Source organism: Stigmatopora nigra, chromosome 3 (genome assembly GCF_051989575.1).
Source record: "Stigmatopora nigra isolate UIUO_SnigA chromosome 3, RoL_Snig_1.1, whole genome shotgun sequence".
Lineage (NCBI taxonomy): Eukaryota > Metazoa > Chordata > Actinopteri > Syngnathiformes > Syngnathidae > Stigmatopora > Stigmatopora nigra.
This window is the reverse complement of record NC_135510.1, coordinates 13,509,794-13,533,998: the sequence shown is the minus strand read 5'-3', so window position 1 is coordinate 13,533,998 and position 24,205 is coordinate 13,509,794. Positions and strand designations below refer to the sequence as shown.

At 36.3% G+C, this 24,205-nt stretch overlaps 1 protein-coding gene and 1 long non-coding RNA gene across 2 annotated transcripts in view; one reads left to right on the top strand and one right to left on the bottom strand.

Moving 5' to 3' along the window:
* Positions 1–6,147: 6,147 nt before the first annotated feature.
* LOC144194635 (uncharacterized) overlaps positions 6,148–24,205 on the bottom strand; it is a 20,580-nt gene continuing 2,522 nt past the window's right edge. The window contains exon 3 of the long non-coding RNA XR_013325940.1: positions 6,148–6,279. This is a non-coding gene — a long non-coding RNA (uncharacterized LOC144194635). The remainder of the gene's footprint in view (positions 6,280–24,205) is intronic.
* LOC144194632 (leucine-rich repeat and immunoglobulin-like domain-containing nogo receptor-interacting protein 1-B) lies at positions 6,836–16,524 on the top strand. Its single transcript, XM_077713839.1, has 2 exons — positions 6,836–7,116; positions 9,695–16,524. Exons 1-2 carry the CDS (start codon positions 7,105–7,107, stop codon positions 11,555–11,557), a joined length of 1,875 nt encoding a protein of 624 aa, XP_077569965.1. The 5' UTR covers positions 6,836–7,104; the 3' UTR covers positions 11,558–16,524.

The following is a 24,205-nucleotide window of genomic DNA, read 5'->3' as shown; positions in this document are numbered from 1 at the left end:
ATTTAAACTACTGCTAGTCAGGAGGTTAAAATATTCGATTGATTTAACAAGATTTACATTAATTGTAGCTTTAATTGTATCACTCCCAACTCGAACCATAAACATGCATGACTCTCTTACTCAATCAGGCTGTAAACCACCATAATTTGTACTCCTGCTCTAGTCTGCTCGCTTAGTGCCCAGGAGACCATCCCAGTTACATGCCACTGCCTGTAGGCTAAATTGTTGAATATCATATTGGACCTTCCTTCTTCACTGTACACTAATGGTTGAATTATGTCCATATGTGTTTCCATATGCTGTTTATGTTGTGAATCGCGTCTGTTTTGCATGCCTTGTGTGCATGTGGTAAATGGGGAAAGGCAGAAGCCTAAAATAAGGAAGGTGGTTGACAATAGACATCTTCTCAAATTACACCTATTCTGCAACACCTTCCTAACCTTCTAATTAAAAAACAGCCAGGCACGGCAGTATTGTGATAGTCATTTACAAAGATCTCGATAATCTTGTAAAGTGTCTGGGTGAAGTGCTAATAAACAAAATGTATTTCTGTAGAATCACACCAATGCAGAGATTTTTTCTCCATAAATATATCTCAACATTGTCACACTCTTCATGCTAAACATCCATATAGTGCTTTTGTCAGATGATTGACAGTAGAGATGTCAAGAATAGAATACAGATGTTTACAAGTAAATTACAGCATATGTGTGGAAAAACATGTCAGTTTAATTGAGAAACAATTGATTAAAGAAAGTTGCTTTATTCCACTAGCTGCTTTACAGCATCCAATTCTATGCTGTAAAGCGACTACGTGAGGATTGGGTTCCAACTTGCAGTCCCATAAAATTTAACTATAACTTGACATTCTTTATAAGAGGGGGGAAAATGTCTCTCAGCCTGCTGAGCAAGCTGTCATGTCTATGGGGAAAAAAGGCCAATTCGTAATTAAGAACATATGGATGACAATGCAATATGACCTTGAGTACAGCTTGACAGCCTGCCATTATGTGAACAAGAGAAGCTATGATAAATATAGGTTTTGCTCTCTAGGGCCCCAAACTAGAAAATAGTGTAAATGCAAGCTTGTCCCTTGCATAGCTCTCTTCAGAAGGACCTAGCACATTTGCTGGTGTGGGGAAAGAAAGTGAGCAAATAGCTCTTAGCAAATGTCATGCAGGTGAATGCCATTGCTGCAGTAGAACCAAATATTTTGACCAGACTAATGAGCTCTTTGTTTAAAAATGTAAGTTTCTTCATAGATTAAGAAGAAAACGCTTGTTGTTATTGATCACACACAACTAGTTGAAAAATATACTAATTTGAGACAAGATGTATTGCACACCAATATGCAAAATAACCTTTGAACAATGTTATGATTCATTTGCATAATGGATACTAACTACATCAAAGTTCTAATCCTCACTAAAATGAAAGTGTGTTCCTATTTATTCTCATAAGTTTAAAAAAAAAGCCCTATGAAAGTCCCCTCCTCTACAAAGAAACCCAATAAAAACCTTTGTTGGCTAATATCAAGATGGGAGGAAAGCAGAGTGTTCAGAAAAAAAACACGCAAGCCTAGAGAACATGCAATTGCCACAAAATGAGGACCGATCTGGGATTGAACCCATTACCCCAGGTGAGGTCGATGCATTAACCACTCAGCTGCTGTGCCACCTCCCTTTTTAATTCCTCCTATTTTAAAGACAAATACATGTACATCTAACGTAGCATATAAAAAAAAGATGGTTTTGTGCCCGGATTAAATGTAAAAGTTCAAACAGGACTGAACTGTTTCCATTGATAAGTAGATGCCCTAATATATTCTTCCATACCATCTAATACATTCTTCCACATCATCTTACATTCAGCAGAGAGTCATCAATTTTGCAAGGATGTGGAAAATGCTCTCTTTGTATGTTAGCCAATTGATAAAAGCCTCCCCCTCATTACTCACGCTGGAGTAAGCGCAGGAGAGAAGGTAAAATAGCAAAGAGTGATGTGAAAACTGGTTGCTCTGCTCCACTATAACCACAGCTTGATGACCTGCCAGGCAAGTTGCACATTTTCATTATTTTCATATTTCTCCCAAAGACCATTGTCTGCCCCCTGCCTTCATTATCCAGCTTTTATGTGGCTATTATTAGTCAAATTACAATAAAAACTGAGGTAATTTTAGTTTACATATTAGGTTTCTGGTGATAACACATGGAGAAGATAATTAAACCTGATTTTGCAGGTAGAAGGGCCTTATGTGGAGTTTAAATGAGTAAAGAATTAAGCCTGAAGCCACTTCAGGCTGTATAGAGCATACTGGCCAAAGAGTGGCTATATACGCACATTGGTGCCCTTAACGTATGAAAGCAATATAGAGAATGAATAGATGATATGCAGAAACAAAACAAATGAATAAATGCTACTAAAAAAAAGAAAAACTGGAGGAATGTTGCTCGCAATGAATCCATACAACGTTTTTCATTCATCATGCAAAAAGAATTTTCCAAGGATTATTACACTCAAAAGAAAACCATAGACACCATGGTAAAAACAAGGTCACGGGAAATAGCCCATGGAGGGCAGACATGGTTCATCTCTTTAAAAAAAAGTATCCACACTTTGAACAGAATTACCTCAGTGTTCATTGGCATTCTCTGCCATTTTTAGGACCGGTGTTACTTCAGAAGGAAAGGAAAAAGACCTTAACGGATTGTGTTTTCATGCTCAAGTAGGTCACTCACACCGCAGGGTATTCTTTGACACCTGCATAGTGAAGTCAACATTATGTCAATGAAAGTCGTCTGTTGTGGGTCCTCTAGGGGTTATTCAATGAGTAAATGTGTGTCTTTCACTGCGAAAATTCATGTTTCAAGTAAATCTTACAAAATCAACAAGCTGTAAAATCATTCTTGTGTTACAGAACAGACTAATTTTGATACTATATAATTGACCGAATTATTATGTCTGCAAATGCCCAGTCAGCAAAGTTAATGGGTAATACTCATTAAAAAAAATGATAATTGTTGAACCTAAAAAAATGAAGGGCACTCTATCAGATATTTTTGTAAATGTAATTCAAATTCATTTGTCTCCTCTTAATTAAAAGCTGTTATTTCAGTGCTACTCCACAAGGTGGTTCTCTTTTACTGTCTTTACCACTGCCCTGAAACATCAGCTATTTGTCATCCATTGTTCCTTCTGGTGTGGTGACCAAGTAATTGTCATATTTGCCTGACAGTTTCGCAGCTGGAGGTTTAGGTGTGTGCCAAAGCCTTCCTTTGGGTGACAATGTTTTCTATTGCAATTCTCTAGATCCAACTATCTTTTAGCTATTTGAGCCTTATATCTTAGTGACATGAATCACAATAGAAAATACTACATGGTTGGAGAACTAGCTGTTCCATTTACTATATCACTTGGTTGGCCATTGTGTTTGCAAAAAGTCAATGAGATTTGGTAGGAAAAACATGTATTTTCTATATTTTATTCATCACTGATCCAATTCAATAAGATACTCTTTCCGATGCATTTCTGGCTTCCTCTTAATTAAAGATTTTTTAATGAGAAGAAACATATGAAAAGAAAATCATCCTTCTGTCATGCATTTGTGACCACAAATAAGCATTTTTTTTCATCTAGCATCACTAATGCTCTACACATATCCACCATCTGCTCAAAGTATCATAATTATGCATTGCATTTACCAATATTCCCTACATGAATTAACATGGATCCCACCAATACACCTTGCTTTAACGTTAAGTATCCCGGTCACAAATAATGCATTTTCCCCTCTATAATACCCTCAGCTGTTGTGATGTGTACCATTCAGGTTCAAAAAGTGACTATGGTATGGAAACTGTTGTTTTTATTTTCCTTGTTTGCCCACTCATGTAGTGAAGGTTGATTTCATTGTTATATTGTGATTGTATCTTTTGTATTTCCTATCCTGCTGAATATTTTGTTACATTAATGCCTCATTGATGTATGCTATATTTTTGTACATCATTTTTGTCTTTTGTCATGACAGCATACTTAAAAAAGTAATTCCTTTTTTATAAATTATATTCAGCTTGTTGTTGCTTGTATTCTTATTTTTCTTCATTTGTTATTTAAATGCACTTCAACATGACATCAGTTCTTCATTCCCACAAAAATGTGACTTACACTGCAGTGCAACTTGTTTTTTTGCCTTTCATTGTGCATTTTTTGGCTAACGCGACTTTTACTAAGATGCAAATGATAGTCCGAAACTATGGTATATATTTTTTCATCTATTACTAATTTGGATCATTATTTGCGTTAAACACAAAAGGTATAACGTTACAACAGGTCTAATGTATATCTGGTCCAAACTTTTCATTTGCCACTCACTCTAACAGAGAAATCCCTGTAGATATGTTCAGATGCAAATATCAATGTCAAATCCCATCAATTGAAGATGCAATTTCTTATGACAAGGCTTGATGGGGTCTTCACAGATCTGATCATGACATTAGGGAGTATAAATCCAAAGTAATCAAGTCAGTCAGCTTTGATAAGGTCCGAGACATGTAGTCAAGTTCTGACGTTGTAGGCTTACAATGGTGGTACCACAAACCATCCTCCGAAACCCTGACGATGCCTTCACATTTGGTTTATTTTAATCTTGTTCTTACACCTTCTGTCTCAGATGACAGTTTTACGTTTTTCCCATGCATGATAGTTCAACAAGTTACAATGGCTTTTATAGCCCTTTACGCTTTCACTTCTAGTGGTGAGAGGCATACGAGTTACAATGGCTTTTATAGCCCTTTTCGCTTTCACTTCTTGTGGTGAGTGCTCTATGCCAATCATCTAATTCACATAGCTTTTTTGACAGGGAAAGAAAAAAAACTAAGGGAGAGTACATCATATGGGTTTAGTCTTTTTGTATTTGAGAGAGAGGGTGATATGTTAACAGATATGTCCAATAGAGCACCACGTAGTATAAAAGCTAGAATGTCTAAAAGACAATTTGGTATCAGGTCTTAGCATTTCTCATCATACCTGATAGAGAAGCGGCTGTGAGGTAACTTTGAAGTTGGGGGACTAATGGTGTACTTTTAGCCACAGGTGCAAGTACAACTTCTGGTTAAGAAACATCATTAAGTAATGGAACAATGACCCACATTTTCTATCATGTTGTTTTCTTTCCAATTATTTGACATTGTGTTCATTATTTCTAAACATTTGTCAAATACTTTGAAAGAGACATTGCAAAACAAACAATTTATCAAGTAAATTGCATTTTCATTACAAATGCAATTATATTAACTACCATTCTAATGAGCTCTTTTGTTGGTAAAAATTACATTACCTATTTTTAAGCACTATTTACCATATGTCTGTGTAAGCATGATGTTTACTGTAGGTTCATAAGAAAGCTTTTCAATTTTTTTAATTTATTTTTATTTCTGATGATATATCCAGTGGCAAACCGCAAATGCAATTAGGTTAAATATTATATTTAGTCTAAAACACATTCATTTTTCCTTCCAGGGACTCTTCCCGTAGTATTTGTTTTTCTATGGACCCATTTAATGTGTAATCCTAACTTGGACAACTAAAACCACAGCAATACTATGGTACATAAGTCCATCAAAAAAACTGAATGATATCTGGACTTTGGCATTTCTCCCTGAACTTGTTGGAAAAAAAAACCCTCAAAGCTCTCTGTCTGGAGTTTGATGGGCTCTCAGACCCTGAGTGAGAAGAAAAATATCTGGCAATAAGACTTGAGGATTTAATTATTGCCAGGGGTGGATCAACAAAGCATTGGCCAAAGCCTCTGAGTGCATACATTCATTCATTTTCCGGACATCTTATCCTCACCATAGTTGCTGGAGCATATTCCAGCCATCAATGCCAACCAGGCGCAGGACACCCTGAATTGGTGGCCAGCCAATCACAGTGCACAAGGAGACAAAGGACAACCATTCACGCTCTCATCTGAGTGCAAAGACTGTCTAATGTTTTTTTACTTTTAATAAATTTGATAAAAGGTTGACATTTTTTCTCTCCCCTTTGCCACTATAGTATATTATGCATAGGATTTCAGAGGCCGACAATTTTTCAAATGTATCGCATTTTCGAAATGAGGTGTAAAATTTAAGGTTAATATAGACACACCTTATTTCAGTTCCACGGGGTCCTCTGTCACATTATATCCCATGATTACTCCTCAATGGACCATCCTTGTCACTGCCAAATTCTGTTTCCACAACAGCAAATAGTCATGTTGATCTTCTGCATGTCAAACACCTAAAAGTGGAGTTAGAACATAACATGGTTTTCACTATTAATGGGGCTCACGCTAATAAGAATAAATTCATAAGTGTGGCAATAAATACAACACTTCTTAATTCTTATTCACCATGTAGAAGAGTTGTAAGATCCTGCCATCATCAAACATACCATTATGTGTTTAATAAGCGGTTTATGCCCTAATGACGAACATGCCCTCATAGCTGTCATAATCTCCTCGCTAATTCTTGTTTTCATCCATCTGCTGTATATTTGTGCATCCATATGTCTTCATCTCAAGGCTCTGTTATTCTGTCACCCCTGCTAATGTGGAATTCTCTCTCGAAGACACAAACATTTTTCATAATTACTTCAGCAAAAACCCCTGCTTGGCCATAAAAAGACCACCAATATAACCAATCTAAAAGATGGTAACGCCAGGGCAATGAGGGGACAGTTCTCTGTTTCTTTTCAACTGCCTTCATGTGTCCTCTCCTTCTTCCAGGGCACTGCAGCTCCTCCTTCCACCTCTCTCATCCGCCACCCCTCCCTTCTCCTCTCCGTCTCTGCTAGGTGCAGCATGTATGTGAGTGCGTGCTAGTCAGCAGAGCTGCCTGTGTGTTTACATATCAGCCTATCAGTGGTGCTGGATTTAGCGCATCTGTAGAGGACGAAGGCATTTTGTGGATGCCCTAACTGACAAGGGATTCTCATCTTTACACAGATCCACCTTTAGCTCTGAGATCTGTGCCTGTCTTGTTTGCTGCATCCCCTTCTCCATCCTTTTGGAGGCATTTTGAATTCCCTTGGCAACATGGAGCTACTTGAATTAGAATTCTCTGCATGACAGTCCTGGTAAGTACTACTCTCTTTGGTGGGCTTTGAGCTCTGAGGTAATGGATCAGATTTATTATGGTGCAGTGGTGGCACCATATGATAGCCAGAGAGAAAATTGATCTCAGGAATAAAATTAGTAGGTAGTGGCAGAGATAGAAGGAGGAAAGACGGACGATGAGTGGGCTTCATGTCTCATTTGTGCTTTGTCATTCAAATAGATTTCATTTGTTCTGTACTCCATGCAATGTTCAGAAAATGCAATTATGTGGTCTGCAACTAGGTATGCAGATTCTGTTACAGAATTTTATAATTCAAGTAGGCAGATTTAAAATACCAACAGTATCCTCATTTTTCTTCATGTTTTGTTATCACGGATGGAGGTGTAAAGCTGAGCAATGCCAAATTTGATCCCACCCCCCACTGCCACCCCTCACCCCTTGACTATCGAAGAGATGTTTCTGATGCTTACTAAGATGCTGTCTCATTAACATTCATGTTAATTCAGTAAACTCTGCCAGAATCACCCTTAATTTATTCAGTGCTACCTTTTGCTTTTGGCTGATTTGCCACAGGTCATATCAATGGGTGGAGGTTGAGGTAGGTTCGTTTGGCTTAGGGAAAGGGGTTGGACTTTGATGATTTATGCAGGCCAAATGAATGATCTCTGAGATTTAAAATCCTACTGCACATTATATTTGAATAAGCATAACTGTGGCTGCAAAACAGCAGGGAGACAGCTACTCTTCCCTTTTTAACACTGCATAATCAAGCCATGCAGACTGGAGTGTCTGCTCTGCTCTTTTAAAAGCTCAATTTTTGCTTAGTTGTTAAAAAACGTCTTAAATTCTATTAAATTATTATGTCAGGAATTACATGTCTACTAAAGTGATTTTTCACAAGAAATGAGTTTCACAAACCATAAATGGCTCCTATATTATATTTCATCTATACACTTTTGGTAGAAGAATTGACATCAGGTTAATAAAACAAATGGATGGAATCCATTTTCAATAGACAGATAAAACTTCCCCACCTGCGAAAACATCCAATCAATACCATTCCAAACACATCATAGAAAACATGAATCTATTCACTGTCATTGCTTAATATATTTAGTGATTACAGGTCTGACTATGTATTATTTTTACATTGCATATGGAATAGACTTTTAAAACACCTTTAAAAACACACAATACAAGCACACAAACAAATTAAGTAAATACAGAATTAAAATATTTATATTAAATTGCTAGTTTACTGATTGAAGGAACAACTCAATGAGCTCTTAAATTCCTGAATAAAGTCATAAATGACAGATGATACCATAGTGCTGATTTAATGCGTGCATGAAACCAGAGATACATTAAACTTTTTGACATGATGTATTTTTGCATCAAAATTCAAATATAAATATCCATAACACAGGTCTTGTTTTTCCAAATTCAAAGAAAAATGAATGCAAGTGTTGTTATGATGTTATTACCGGCACATGCATGATTTATAACCCAAAGTTTTGTATTAAAAGGGAGCTATCTGTGTAATCTGGGGTTCCATCCCATATCTCACAATACCCTCCCTATATTGTGCCCTTGAGCTACATATTCGAGAAATAAATTCAACAATAAACCTAATATGACTAGTGATTTTTTTGCTCTTCCCTCCACACAAATCATTTTTTAAGCTCAGACCACTAAAATATTGCCAATGTTTAGAGATTTATAATGGAAGCTTGGTAAGGATTTCAACTCTCGGGCATTTTAACATTCATGAAAAAATGCATTAACTCAATCTTATCCTTATAAAGAAAAGGTTTCAAATCGATATTAGGTAAAGAAATTTAGGATTTTTTTAAATCATTAATCACTTGTTCTTATCTTGAGCGATACGGTGGTTACTACATCCACCTTGAGGGTTCTCTAATGGGGGTGTTCGATCCCATGCTGCGGCCTACCTTTTTCCGACTTCTCAAAAAATGCATGGTAGGATTATTGAATGCTCCTAAATGATTGTTATCAATCAGGTGTGACTATAAATAAATTCAACATTATAATGGCAAAATGATTCAGTAAGCCCCCACGACAAAACCTACATTGTTCTTGAAGTTCCACTGAAATACATAAAATGAGTTTTAAAAAATCAATCTCTGGTGCCTTTCTAGACGATTCCAAGCGTCTTTTTTTTCAGTTTTTTTCATTTTCTGAACCGCTTTATCCTCATTAGGGTTGCAGGGTGTGCTGGAGTCTATCCCAGCTGACTTTGAGCCTGAGTTGTGGAATTGTTGGCCAATTGATCACAGGGCACAAGGAGACGGACAACCATTCACACTCACACCCATACCTAGGTGCAATTTAGAGTGTCCATTCAGCTTACCATGCATGTTTACAAATATGAGTAGAACAAGGCATTCCTTGTTAAGCTTGAAATCAACTCAGCACTTAGTCACCAACCTGCTGAATTACTGCCCTAAGTGTGACTCACAGGATGCCACTTAGATAGCTGTGGACCCCAATGTTTACAGTATTTATTTGCATTAAACAGTTTAAGTTTTTATTTTCTATCCAGATGTTCATCCCTGAACTGTTTTATGTATCCATAGGTTCGCAGTAGGATGGTCTCTGCTGCTGAAGCAGGGGGGCACAGCTACTTAGTGGCGTGCTGGCAACCCATCCTAGTCCTGATGCTGGGCACTGTACTCTCTGGCTCAACCACCGGATGTCCCTCTCGATGTGACTGCAATGGCCAAGAGCGTTCTGTCGTGTGTCATCGAAAACGATTGGCTACTTTCCCTGAAGGGATCCCCACTGAAACAAAGCTCCTGGATTTGAGTCAGAATCGACTAAAACTTCTTGGGCCAGAGGAATTCATTAACTACCCACAGCTGGAGGAACTCCAGCTGAATGAAAACATCATTTCCTCCATTGAATCCGGGGCATTTAGCAACCTCATGAATCTACGGAATCTCGGGTTACGAAACAACCAGCTGAAGCTCATTCAGCTTGGGGTTTTTACAGGCCTCAACAATCTCACACAGCTGGATATTAGCGAGAACAAAATTGTCATTCTGCTGGACTACATGTTCCAGGAACTCTACAACTTGAGGGTATTGGAAGTCGGTGACAATGACCTTGTTTTCATCTCACCACGATCGTTTCATGGCCTCAGCAATCTTGAAACCCTCAACATTGAGGGTTACAAACTGTCTTCAGTGCCCACTGATGCCCTGAGCCATCTGCACAACCTGCTGTCACTACGATTACGGTATCTGAACATCACTGCCATTAGGGATTACTCATTTAAGCGGCTATATAGGCTACGAGTTCTTGAAATATCACAGATGCCTTCACTGGGTACAATGACACCCAAATGCTTGTTTGGAATCAACCTAACATCTTTAGCAATCACAAATTGTAATCTTACTGAAATCCCTTACCAATCTATCAGTCACCTGAGACATTTGCGCTTTCTAAATCTGTCGTTCAATCCGATTCGTACAGTTGAGGGCAACCAACTTCACAATCTACAAAAACTTCAGGCCTTTCATTTGGCTGGTGGCAGATTAATTGCCATTGAGCCTTACTCTTTCCGTGGTCTGAATCATCTGCACATTCTCAATGTTTCTAGCAATGTATTGACCACTCTGGAGGAATCTGTCTTCCACTCAGTGGGTAATTTGGAAACCCTGTCTTTGCATAATAACCCTTTGGCCTGCGACTGTCGCTTGCTTTGGGTTTTCCGCCGGCGGTGGAGATTAAACTTTAATAGACAGCAGCCCATCTGCGCATCACCTGTTGTAGTGCAAGGAAAAGAATTCAAGGACTTTCCAGATGTCCTGCCTTCTGATTATTTCATCTGCCAAAAGTCAAAGATTGTGGATAACAAAGTTCAAGAAAGCCACGTGGATGAAGGAACTACAGTCAGTTTCATTTGCCAAGCTGAGGGTGAGCCTGCCCCTGTCATTATGTGGCTTTCCCCCAAAAAAGAATACATTACCACCAAAACTGTGGGGTCAAGACTTTCTGTGTTCGAGGATGGTAGACTAGAGGTTCGTTATGCCCAAATCCAAGATAACGGGACCTATTTGTGCATTGCAAGCAATGCGGCAGGCAACGACACTAAAGTTGCTCATCTTTTTGTACATAGCTACTCTCCTAATTGGCCTCATCAACCAAACAAGACATTTGCTTTTATCTCCAACCAACCCAGTGATGAAGGTTCAAATGTGACCCGGACCACAATTGAATTTCCATTTGATGTAAAGACATTAATCATTGCGACCACAATGGGGTTCATCTCATTCCTGGGTGTTGTACTCTTCTGTCTTGTAATTCTGTTCCTCTGGAGCAGAGGGAAAGACAGCACAAAATCAAGAGTAGAGGTTGAGTATGTGCCCCGCAAAGAAGAAACAGAAGAATCTAGTCCAGCTGACACACCCATACAATTCAATATGAAGATCATGTAAGCTGTAAAAGGTAGTCAATAAGTATTGTAGACTGATGAACTCTAACTGGGAGTTCACACACTATCTTTGATTCAAATGTGTCTTTGAGTGAAAGCAGTCACACAGTTACAGGCAAAGCAATGGAATTCCAAATAAGCCATAATTAAATAATCAAAAACAACATTTTCAAATAAACACCATTTTGATAAATAGCAAACAAATACATGGAGTTTTTGATTTAGGACGATTTAGGAAATTTAAGGACCATATTACGTACTTGTCTGCTATTTATCAAAATGGTATTAATTTCAAAAACATTTTAAATTATTTAATAATGACGCTTTTGGATTTCCATACAAAGCATGTTAAGTTATTTTTTTTAATTTTAATACATACCGTTTTTAAAAGAAAAATGTTACATGATTGTAAAGATTCTGCTGGAAAAAAATGTGTATGTTAACATGCACACACATATTGGATGCCTGCTTGTAACCAAATTAGGCTAAATGACAATTAAAATCAAAAGTCTTGACCACAAATTCAAAGAAAAATGTGAAAATAAATTAAGAAAATATTATATAATGTTAGACTATATGTAATAATACATTTAATTGATACATGAATACTATTTTTTTTATCAGAATATAATATACAAAATATAAGCACATGTTAAGATTTATGAAGCACAATACCTTTTCCACCCAATTGTTATTTGCTCAAATATGCTCTAATGAAGGTTTTATTTCATCGAATGAGAATATTACATGTTTGGATTCGTAATTTGAGGTTAAAACAAAGATACAGTGTTTGGAAGATTGGGTGTGATATGTCAGAGCTGTAGAACTGTAAAATAATGTCATTTACATTTGATGAAATACAGAATGGGACATTTTGTTATTGTTGACAGCAGCATTATCATTTACTGTGATCGCCTAACAACCATCTGTATTTGTTTTGTCTTAACTTCTGGATGATAACTAAAGATGTATAAAGAGGCAAGGTAAATGTTTATAAAAGATTTTAAAAGACTCTTTCCCCCAATCCTTGCAGTATTGACGTGTGTTGCATCATACTGCTTTATTGATTCTGTTGGATGAATAAAATTGTCATTTTCCTCAGTGTGGTTAAATTACCGATAATAAATAGTGTGCATGTTAACACACTATGTAGAAAAAGAAGCTATTATGTGATTTTTTTTCCAAACAAGTAATGTTTGTCAAATAGATTTGAGCACATTATATAACCTCAAGAGTGGATTGAGTAATAAAGCGGTACATTGTATTTATTTATTCAAAGGAGAAAGCAATTGTTTATTGTATTCTTGAGTATTGGTCTAAGAGCAGCAAATGAGTATGTTTTAATTCATTTAAAAACAATTACAATTTATTAATACAGTTAAAGAGGAAAGCTTAAACCACTACTGTGGCTATTCATTCATCTTCCGTACTGAGAATCCTCATAAAGGTTGCGGAGATTGGTGGAGCAAATCCTAGCTGACTTCAGGCCAAAGGCACTACACCCTAGACTGGCCGCCAGTCAGCCGTAGGGCAACTGTTGCTATTATTTTGATTAATGCAAATGCAATTAGGAACACTTTATAGTTTACTGCACAGCAAAATTTGATAAGGAAAAGAAGGATCTTAATGTTTATTGTTTGCAGTACACTGTGATCTAAATTATTATTCAAAACATAACCGCTGTGCTCAGGCAGAGACCTCAGGTTTGAAACTAGTATTTTTAACCACACTTGTGAAGAGTTAATGGTTGTGTGTGGCACAAGGAGACGGAACACCATTCACAATAATAAAACTGTTAGGCCAATGTGCTAACCACTCGCCCATATGTCCGCTGTTAAAGAAACATGTTTTTGTTAATAGTTCTATAATAGTTTCCTAAAAAGTAATTGTTTAAAATCTCTATTCACAATGACTGTCCCTTCACTAGCCGCTTCGTGATGTAGTGGTTCGCTTGCCTGACTTCGGTGCAGGCAGGCGAGGGCTCAATTCCAACTGGTTGTGCTAGGACTGTGAGTGCTGATGGTTGTTTGTCTCTCAGTGTGCCCTACAGCTGATTGCCAACTAGTTTAGGGTGTAGTCTGGCTTTCGCCCGAAGTCACCTGGCTTGGGCTCCAGCAACCTCTACAACTCTTTCGCAGATGCGTGGTATGGAAGATGAATGAATGAATATCCCTCCACTGTGAGCCAATTAAGAGATCTTTGTCTTTATTCATGTTGACGAAGGTTGCTAACCAAATTTACAGTCAGAACAAAGAACGCCTTGTTCCAACAGATCAAAAACAAATCTCAAAATCTCGAAAGAGGCAAGACAGATTTAGAAACAAAGCATGGATATGCATTGGAGATGGCTTTGAACAATGGACACAAATGATAAGGATGGGGGAAAAAATGACAACAAAAGCTAGTTTTTTGACTTCTTGAAAGGTGATGTTCTTTCGTTTATGAAATTGGGCCACAAGAGTTGAAATCTAGAGTGTAAATTAGTCAAGTATTAAAAAGAAAGAGAAAATGGGATGCATAAAATGTAGCCAATTGTTCTTGTTAATCGAAATGATATGTCTCCCCTGCTGACAATATTTTGTCAGGGCAGTAATGAAACAACAAGGTTTTATTGGGCAATCGGGGATCTAGAGACAGCACAAAAACAATATTGAATGTACAGTCTGGCAATTCATTGCTCTTGTCACAACGCAGTGGTTTTATATAAGTGTTCATAGGAAGGCAAATTGGTGGATATGGTTGGTCATGATGTGCAATGTCTGTGGAAATGTGACGAGAAGTACTTGGGAGTCAGAAGTCTGTTACTCATGGAACAGAAAAATATTTGAAAAAAAAAAACTGATCAGACCACAAAGACCCAAAACATAATATCCACTTAGTGTTGGTTTAGCACTTTAACCCCTAAACATAAAATACAGTACAAAATTACCTTTTCAGCATTTTATAAAGTCGTGGAAAATGTAAAAGTGATGGATGGAAACTAGAATACCCAATCAGGTTTCCAATACATGAACAAGGTATTGAAAAATAGGAGGGCTGTGTCAGAATAAGTAGTTGCTGTAAAATACACAAACAACCATACGAGTGACTCAGTGTGACAACCTTGACGAGAAATACTCTGTCTTTTGAATAAGGTTTCAGGCATATTTTGTAGTTTAAATCACACGCACATCAAATTTTACCTTGCGTTGATTTCAGAGAAAATTGCCTTAGGATTATGGCTCTCTCCAATGGTGGGAAATGATACCTTGTCGCACTAACAATCTCCTCGTCCACACACCCCTTTTAGTCATCCTCTAAAGGCCCACATCCTGCTTATTTTCATTTTTTCCGTGTTCTTTTTAAGAAAATTAGAGAACATTTGGTTATACAATAGTGTTTTATTTAATGGCAAGGGGTCGTTAGTTAACAGGAAAGCCTCAGTTGTTGGGAAAAAAATATAAAGTTCCTAATATGAATGCATCACTGAGGCCAAAACAATAGAAACCCGATACCACACGTTGTGGAAACAAACTATTGTTATATATATGTCTACAGTGTAAACTAGCTGGTGTACACTTCTAAGAGATTTTCAGAGGGTAAGGTTGTTTCCAAAAAGGGTCGATAAGCGCCTCAATGATATAAATGTTTTTTTGGAATTTGGTATGTCTGCATTAGCTGCTACCTTTCTTGAGGGTGGAGGGAGTTGTGATGCAATGGGAATAACTGAACAATGCACACATCAGGGCAAGGGGTGTCCTATGTATAACAGGAGGTTATCAAAGATGTTTTTGTATTATAGAGCCATTTAGATTCTTAAAGCAATTGCTGGACCAAGTTAACTAGAAAATAAAAAGTCATGGTAAAGGCGAAATAAGAGTTATGATATTTTACTTTACCTACTAAAAGATTTCCAAACCGAATTAATGTTCTTACGAAGAAATTGGGGCAGAGATTTGATGTACAAGTAAACAACCTTCCGCTGGATATTTTAGTCTACCTAGGTTTGACAATATTTACTTTCAAACACACCTTGGTGAAAACATAAAGATATGGAAACATTGTCAGGAAACAACCCGAGGGTAAAAAAAAAAAATGTGTCTGACTAACAGGGAGCAAGAAAAGCACTAGGAATTAAATATGCTGGAAGGTGAGAAGAAGAGTGCTTCACCTCAGTAGTTCAGAGTAGTCAGACGTAAAAAAAATACACTTTTAAAATGTTTATTTTTATTTTTTATTTGTGCAAATATTACCCAAAAAATTAAAAGAGCAATTATTCCAGATCTAATGTTGTGGTCCATTTGATTAATAATGTATTCTATTACATCCCTAAAGGACCATTTACACTTGTCACCCCATGTCTCAATTCCAGATAAAATCTACTTATGATTGAAGACATACATTGGGAAATAGTCAGATAAGAAATCCAATTTCCACCTTTCATGCCTGATGTATCTGGCCCTAATGCGTTACCACTCAGACAAATCACCTTAAGATTTAGAAGACAAAGGAAACTCACTAGAAGCCTAATTCCCTATCTCGCGTAATTTTTGTACTGAATGAGACTGAAGTAGTTAAAAACACGAATATTCAGATTCTAGTGAAATATTTCTGCTGTGTACTCCAATACTCGGTCACACTTATTGAACATGCTTTATTTCTACTTCAGTAGTAAATATTGCAGTACCGGTTGTGAATTCAACAATAAAATACTTTGGTGACTTCTATTAAAATGTACAGAATTGTATATAGTATACTGTATTGTTTAATACTGTGTCATATGATTGGCTCGCAACCAATTCATGGTGACCAACACCCTGTGCCAGTAGTTGTCTGGGATCCTTTGTGAGTATAAAGGATACAGCAATTGAACGAATTAATATTGTTTAACAAAACATCTTTAGAGTGGGTTACATGATTTACTCTCTAATGTTAAATAAATATTTTACTCACTGTAGCTTTGTCAATAAAGATGTTTACTGATGCCTGCAATTTATGATTATATTAAACCAACACTGTGGGATTTTTTTCACCTCCGTGATTATACTGTACTGTGCGACAACAAACTTCTAAGGTCATGTTGCCCTTGGGAGGAAAGCAATAGGGCTGAACTTTATTCAGTCATATCTCAGACCTAGACTAATGAAAGCACACATTGCCACCTTTGTTTTTGAATTATCGAATTAAATTAAAACAAAACTGTATTTCTTGATATGCAATAACAAATGTGATATGTGATAAAGCATTTGGCATCACTCCAGTTATAGTGCAACAGATCTGTATGCTCATTCATTGAACTCATTCAGGTACAACGCTATATAGGTTACTGTTTACTAGTGTATGCCCTAATTATGATCAGGACTGCAGCTGAGAAAAAAAAGAGTTTATGAGAGAAAATACAAAAAAAATAGGCTATCAAAACGTCCAACTGGTGTACCTGGTATCAATACTTCAAGCGCCTATCACATTTTCCTCAAAAGCAATGATCACACCTCTTCTTTTAACAGTTTGCCAACACAGTTAAACAAAACAAGTCTCGGAACACAAATAAACTGGACGTAATGCTTGGGAACAAAAGTAAGATCTGAAAGAAGCAGAGAATGTTGGTGTTTGAAGATGGATTTTGTGAGTACCTAATTCATGTTCCCATACAGTAGTTGTGTAACTACTTTCAATTTGGCTCCTCTATTTGTTAATATCCTACAGTATCATGTGTAAAACAAATGGCCAAAGTATTGTGAAATTTAAAGATAATCAGCATGGTTCTATGATTATGACAAATTATTGAAAAGGAATTTGCACAAAAAAATCCTCTATTTAGTCAGTGCAGTGGAATGGCATAAGGTTTATGGATATGGAATCATTTGTATTTAAAGTTTGCAAAGGCATGATTTAAAAAATAATACAGCCATTAACAAATATAAAAAATATATATAAAATGTTTCTTTCAACAAACCACAGGAAGGATACTTATAATGTGCCTCCCTTTTAATAAAATGTCTCTGCCGTCCTTTTGTTGAAATACCCCCGAGGTAGAGAATTATTACACAGTATGTACATTATTTTTCTTGCATATCTCCTTTTAAGGGCACTAACGTGTTCCTGTTCCACTACACAATGCCTTGAATATGCACATTCTTTGGATCTCACAATGTATTAAACAACTTGAGGACATTAGTTAAATTACCGAAAAATTGGTGCCACATAAACTGAAACATATTTTACGAATAATTTACAATGTAAACCGCAAAAGCATCAATGCAAGAAAATGCAGATATATGTATTTGATTATGGACATGGATATTCCTAAAGAATCTTATCATTGACAGGGAAAGTTCTTATCCCTTTTTAGAACCACATTCATCATCAGGATTGTTAACGGGTCTTTACTTTCCCCCAATCGTACGATTTATTCATTTTTTTCACTTTGAGTTGAAAGGAACTTTTAAAGATTGTCTAAAGGAGAATGAGGAGTTTGTGCATGAGACAGACAGGAGTTTGAGCCATAACAGCATGTGGCAGGCATGGCATGATTCAAAAACAATTACTGGTCACAGAGGGAAACACTTTAACTTCCTGTGTCTATCTGTCTGCTACACATCACTGCTGAGCATGCCAGAAGACATTTCAAGAGAATTTTCCCCAAAGAATTTGGTGGGGAGGACTTAATGGAGTGTACCCCAGGCTCCTAGGACCCCATGCTGCAAAGCAAAGAGAACCTTGCCCACTTCTTCACTTTGGGCCGGTACCTGGGATAGAACCCTGGAGTCTTGAATATATTTTTTAAACTTATAAATGAAGCCTGACACATTGAATGTCGGTTTGTTTGTCTTTCTGTTTGTGTTTGTCCATCCGACTGCGCATGGACTTCCGTGAAACAATGTCTTTATTGTATTCAAATGCAAGGATCTCATGCATTTAATCTAATTTCAAATGTTTAATCGTTATGAATCACTAACATACATCTGGGTATTCTTTGGATTATATAGGACTCACATAATATTGGAAAAACAATGATACAGCACATATGTTAGGTTGGTGTCTTTTGGCGTGATATTTAATTTTTTAGATTATAATCTTGATTTTTTTCCCTCTTGTGTGTCTTGTCATTGGGATCTCCCATCGGTTTCACCTGTTGTGGTCATTCTCCCAAGTCTCAGCCAATCCGCTTCCTCTCCTGTCACCCACCTGGACATAATTTTCTTGTCAACCAACCCCTGTCTATTTAAACCCTTTATCATTGTCTGCCCCTGGTCGAATCATCTGTTTATGTAAGTTCATGTCCTGGCTGTGTCCCGAATGTCTAATTCATTTTTCTCATCAGTACTTGTCGCTCAATGAGTGTCTCTCATGTAAAACTACAGCTTGCAATATGAAGATGAACAACCAAAGTTACAGACATTATATTAGTGAAACTATGAATTGAACTGCTTAATGTACCTTTTTCCACCCAAATTCCACAAGTGCATGTCTTTATTATTTCCTCAGGAAAAGGGAAAATAACACGATGTCAATTTAAATGTGATATTGTAGAAGGTATAAGCCCCTAAGCCATCTGTCATTTTGCCACACAGCAATTTCTCGCCATTTAATGGTTTTAATTAAAGAGACAGAATGGTCGATATTGTTGCAACCCAACATAAGTTTTTCAAGCCCATTTTTTACTTGGTTTGAGATGGACTCTCTTAAATATTTAATTATTATATTTGCATCTGTAGAAAAATTACATAAAAATAATAAAATAAAATAAAATGTTCATCTTAGCATTTATTTTAAATGTGAACAATGGACCACAAACGGACTGTTGCTAAATTAATAGAGTTGTTTCTGTCCTTGTCAGTTTCAGTGTTCTAGCAAGAACAGCATGTGGCAAACGTTACTTGCGTTAAAAATAACATTAAAGATAATACAGAAACATGTTAGAGGACCTGGTAAAAAATGATTGTATTTCTTATTTTTTATAGTCACTTAGTTTAATATTGATTTATATATTTTCTTTTAATTCTTTTATGAATAATGTGTTTTGGTAACAATGATTTTATGAAAAAAGAAATGAAAAAAATAATATTGATAACACCCCGCCGTAATCATCAGCAATTTTGAAAGCGATGCTGCAAGGTTGGTCCGTGCAATGCTGTTGCTATGACAACAGAAACTTGTAGAGCAGATTTTAATGCAAAATAATACGCATGGGTTACATTCCCATCTCTCTTCCTCTTTACTGGCATATCATGATGTGTTATGGATAAAAGTAGTTCAAAAGTCCTAACAGATGCAATGCAATTTATGACAATTAATGTGACATACACTATGATTTGATAGAGCCTTAAATGTAAATGTTGGATTTGGATAATTTCTTCTGTTATTAATGGAACACCTCTAGAAAAATGCCACTTTGCATGTTGCCCTTGCTGACAAATTGCAAACTTTCCAAGTGGACTGATGTGTGGTTGTTATTTCCCTGGAGAAGTATTCCACTCCACTACGCCATTGGAGTGGGTGAGGCAGATAGTTAGAAAGAGTGAAATATGGTGGAAACTTGCCAAATAAAGGGGGGGGGGGTTCTTTGGGAATATGGCTGGGGTTGTTTTTGATCAAAACTCTGTAAATGAGGGTTCCAATGACAAAATTCATTTTGGGATAATTATTTTAGCATTGAGAATGCTCATGGGTAATTTATTACATCCACAATTCAAAGAAGTGATTTCTTCGTTCATACTATTCAGACATGGAAACGAGCACAGATCCCCATTTTGTATGATGAGGTAATAAATGCAAAGAAAATATGTCACAAAATACTAAATGGTAATCCTGCAAGGATGACAGTACTGGAGGAAAGCCTAATATACTGTGTTACAAAAGGTCACATTAACCGCACTTACTTGTAATACTCTTTTCATGCAAACTTTAAAGTCCCACTGCAGCACTATAACATGGCCCTTGTGACTCAGAAAAGGAGAGATATAGATGTACAAAACCATCCTGGGCTCGATTCGCATAGGAACTACTGAATGGCACTAACTAGGAACCAACAAAACTAGGAACTAACTAAATTAAAAGGAACTAAATAGTTTGTTATTTTTCTATGGCATTAGAAGATGAAACAAAGTTGTGGAAAATGCAAAGCAGGCACTCTGAAAAACCTCCACTAACTTGGAAGTATTTCTCTTTTATCATAATATAGCAGTATATCATAATCTGTTGGCGGGAGCTGAGCTGCTCCATAAGTGGTTCCACTTGGCTGCACAACATAGTGTTGGGTTTTACAAGTCTTATGACAGAGGAGAGTGGAGGAGAGTGGCATGCAATTCAGAATGAATCGAGATATAGTGAGCCTTGCTTTAGTATGGGCATTAGGATTAATGCAGTGCTGTTAAAAAGGATTAGCCTCAGTTAAAATCAATCTTATCAAAACATTTAATCTGTGTTTTTCTGATCACTTCTAAGACTTAGCATTCATTACTCGCCTGCAAATAGTTTTTTTGATGGATTTGCATAACTAATTTTGTACAGCTTTGTATGTTGTTTTAAAAATGTTTTAGTTTAACATGTTTGAATAAAACAATATCAACATAAAAACATCTGTTGCCCCTCTCCTTGTTTCTTGGTCCTTATTTTTTTCGTAAATCTCACTTCATTGTCTTCTCTACTGTCATATCTTTGCTTCTGCTCCGATTTGCCTTTCATTTTTTGCCTCTTCTTAAACCTCACTCCTTTAGATTCCACCCTTGAGGCCTTCCAGTGTGATTTTAGCCGGCACAGGAAGGTCCTATTTCTGCTTCATGGCTCAAAGCAAGTTGGACAAAATGATCCACATGCATATCTAAGAGTACTACTGCACATGTGGAAAACTGTGTCATGGGATATGACCGACAGTTTAACATATTATATACGCTAAGTAGTGTCTTTTTTTCCCAACAAAGGAAAACAAAACCCCGTATTAAATCCCTGATGTAAAGTCAACTTCTCACAGTAATTACATTGAAATCCCCAACAGCATATAAAAGTTGTGAATAACAATAGTTTACCTGGTCCAATAATTGGACAATTAATCAATTAATCAGAAATGGCACATCTGATAATAGTAATAAAAGCAATTTAAAATTGTGTTGTTTTAGGCACAATGAATGCCAAAAATCAAAACTAAAATTTAAAAACAACTGTACTGTCTAAGTACAAAACACCTCTTCAAAGCGTAACTTAAATAACAGTTCTGACTATGAAACAAAAAAGATCAGGACAAAAATTAAATAAAATTGTGTTAATTCAAATTTAAAAATTGCTGCTGATTTCAATTTATTTCGGTATGCAAAGCGATGATATGCATTGTCAATTGCTCTTTTATATTCTTAAAACAAAATGTACCAGTTTTTCTTTCAACCAAAAATCTAGCACCATTGATGAAAATAAATGAATAAATAACTAAAATCAATGGGGGAAAAAAGTGTATTATGTGGAACGCTGATCATCAGGTGGCATAAGGCTACACAGAGTCAAACTTTCATCTGCATTTGGATACGTTCTAAGTTATACATACACTAATGATTTTATGTCATTTTGGTTAGTTAAATGTCAACAACAGTCAATCATCAGCGAATGCATTACTGGTATTAGTGACAATAACTGCATTATGGTATTTAGATTAAATTGCAGTATGTCACATCGCTTACTGTACAATGCTGGAGTCAATATGGGGCCACAGAAATACATAAAATTCCTTTCAAGGGAGAACTTTCTCATATGCACCCTCTTAAATCCCCCACAGTGATCTTTTAATTGGCTATGAGTACTTGCATAGCATAATACCAAGCATTATATGTAACTGGAGAGAATGTACTTGATACAAAGTAATGTACAACACTCTCTTTGATAAAGTAGACACTGTCATATTCAAGCCAATTCTTCCAAATTCCTGCTCCACACACAGATCTTACAAAAGGGAATAGTATCACAATTACAAAGATTAGATGTCAGAATGAATGTCACCACTGTAACTGCATGATAATACATCAGTCTTCATACCACATTTTAATGAATGTGTTTAATATTATTGCTATCACGAAAATCTCCAGTAACATCTACCATGCATCTCAATCAGAACATTTTTTCAGTACACAGGGTGGGTCTAAGGTTAAATTAGATAATTTTAGCTTGGGTTTAGGAAAAGTAAAAACTTTTAGTTTGAGAGCTTCTTCATTTAACCCTTACTATGAATTGTCCCAGACATAATCTTCCAAAAACTTTACATTTTATCAAAGAGTTACAACCTATTTCCTAAAGTCATCTGTAATTGAGAAAGTACTCTGACACATGATTAAACTTAAAGCTACAATTTTCTTCTTCCTTTCTCTATGTGGCACACAGTACTGCATTGTGGCCTTTAAATTCCCTGAGTGGGCCGCGCAATTGATCAACATTGCTTGAAAGGTGAAAATCCCTGAGGGCACTTTGTATGTCTGGAGAAAAAAATAAAAGTATTTTGGAAGTGGATATATGATATGCCATTAAAGATTATTTTATAGATGAGGTGTGCTAAAAATAAAACGATGTGCAAATATGAAGTGGAGCAATTACAATTGGTTTGGTTCAATGAGATTTATTGGGATTTATATTGAGCCTGATTTAATTCAATATTGCATTTTGAGAAATGATATGAAAAGCTTACAGCTATTGGAATATGACTATGTATGCACAAAGCATGGATCACTAAATCTCTTATAGTGCCTTTAAAGTTATGTACACAATATATTTAGAAATGAACATTATTCTTCAAACTGTTACTAATGTGGGTTGAGGAATAATATTTTATATGACTCAATGCATCACAAAAATCCCTCTAGTGCAATTGCTGCTTGAGAGGAAAGTGAATCATTTTGCAGCTGGATTCATTTTATGGCATATGAATAAAGTTTTGGAGTGACATGTTTATGTATGTACATGCATTGCATGGATAACCTGTGTTTCACATGCCCATGAACAATATATTTCTATTATTGAATCTATCATATGTATATGCTATGTACAGTGGTACATCTACTTACAAAAAAAAATGTTAGAAAAGTGGTTTTGTAACCTTAGATTTTACATTAACAGAAACATATTTTCCTTTGAATTAGCATAATTTGTTCCACAATCTTAAATACCACCACTTCACCCCTTCAAAAATGTATTTACTATAAGAAAATGTGTATAATATATGTTTAGACCTCACTGAGAACAATGATGCCCATTGCAGCTCATTAAAACTGGATACATCTGGCCCATAAATGAGGTTGTATTTATGGGTTGCACGGGATCCTGGAGCCTATTTGAGCCAACGATTGGCACCAGGCGGGAAACATCCTGAATTGGTGACTAGCCAGTTGCAACCATAAATGAGCAGTTATATGGAAAACACTTTTTAACTTTCAACTGGGTCATGGTTAATTATGTTCACGGATAACAATACTGTTGCCAAACTCGATATTGCAATTTTTCTCAACTGAGCAATATTAAGTTACACACCTAACCGATTTAATTATGGGACAAAGAACCATTCAAATATAAAATCACTGTATGTTTTGCAATGACTCACCACAACCACCACAAAAAATGCTTAAAGTGGGAGACATTTCACGCATTTAAAAGTGTTTAAAATTATTTAAATTCAGTTTAACTGTTACTGACTTATATT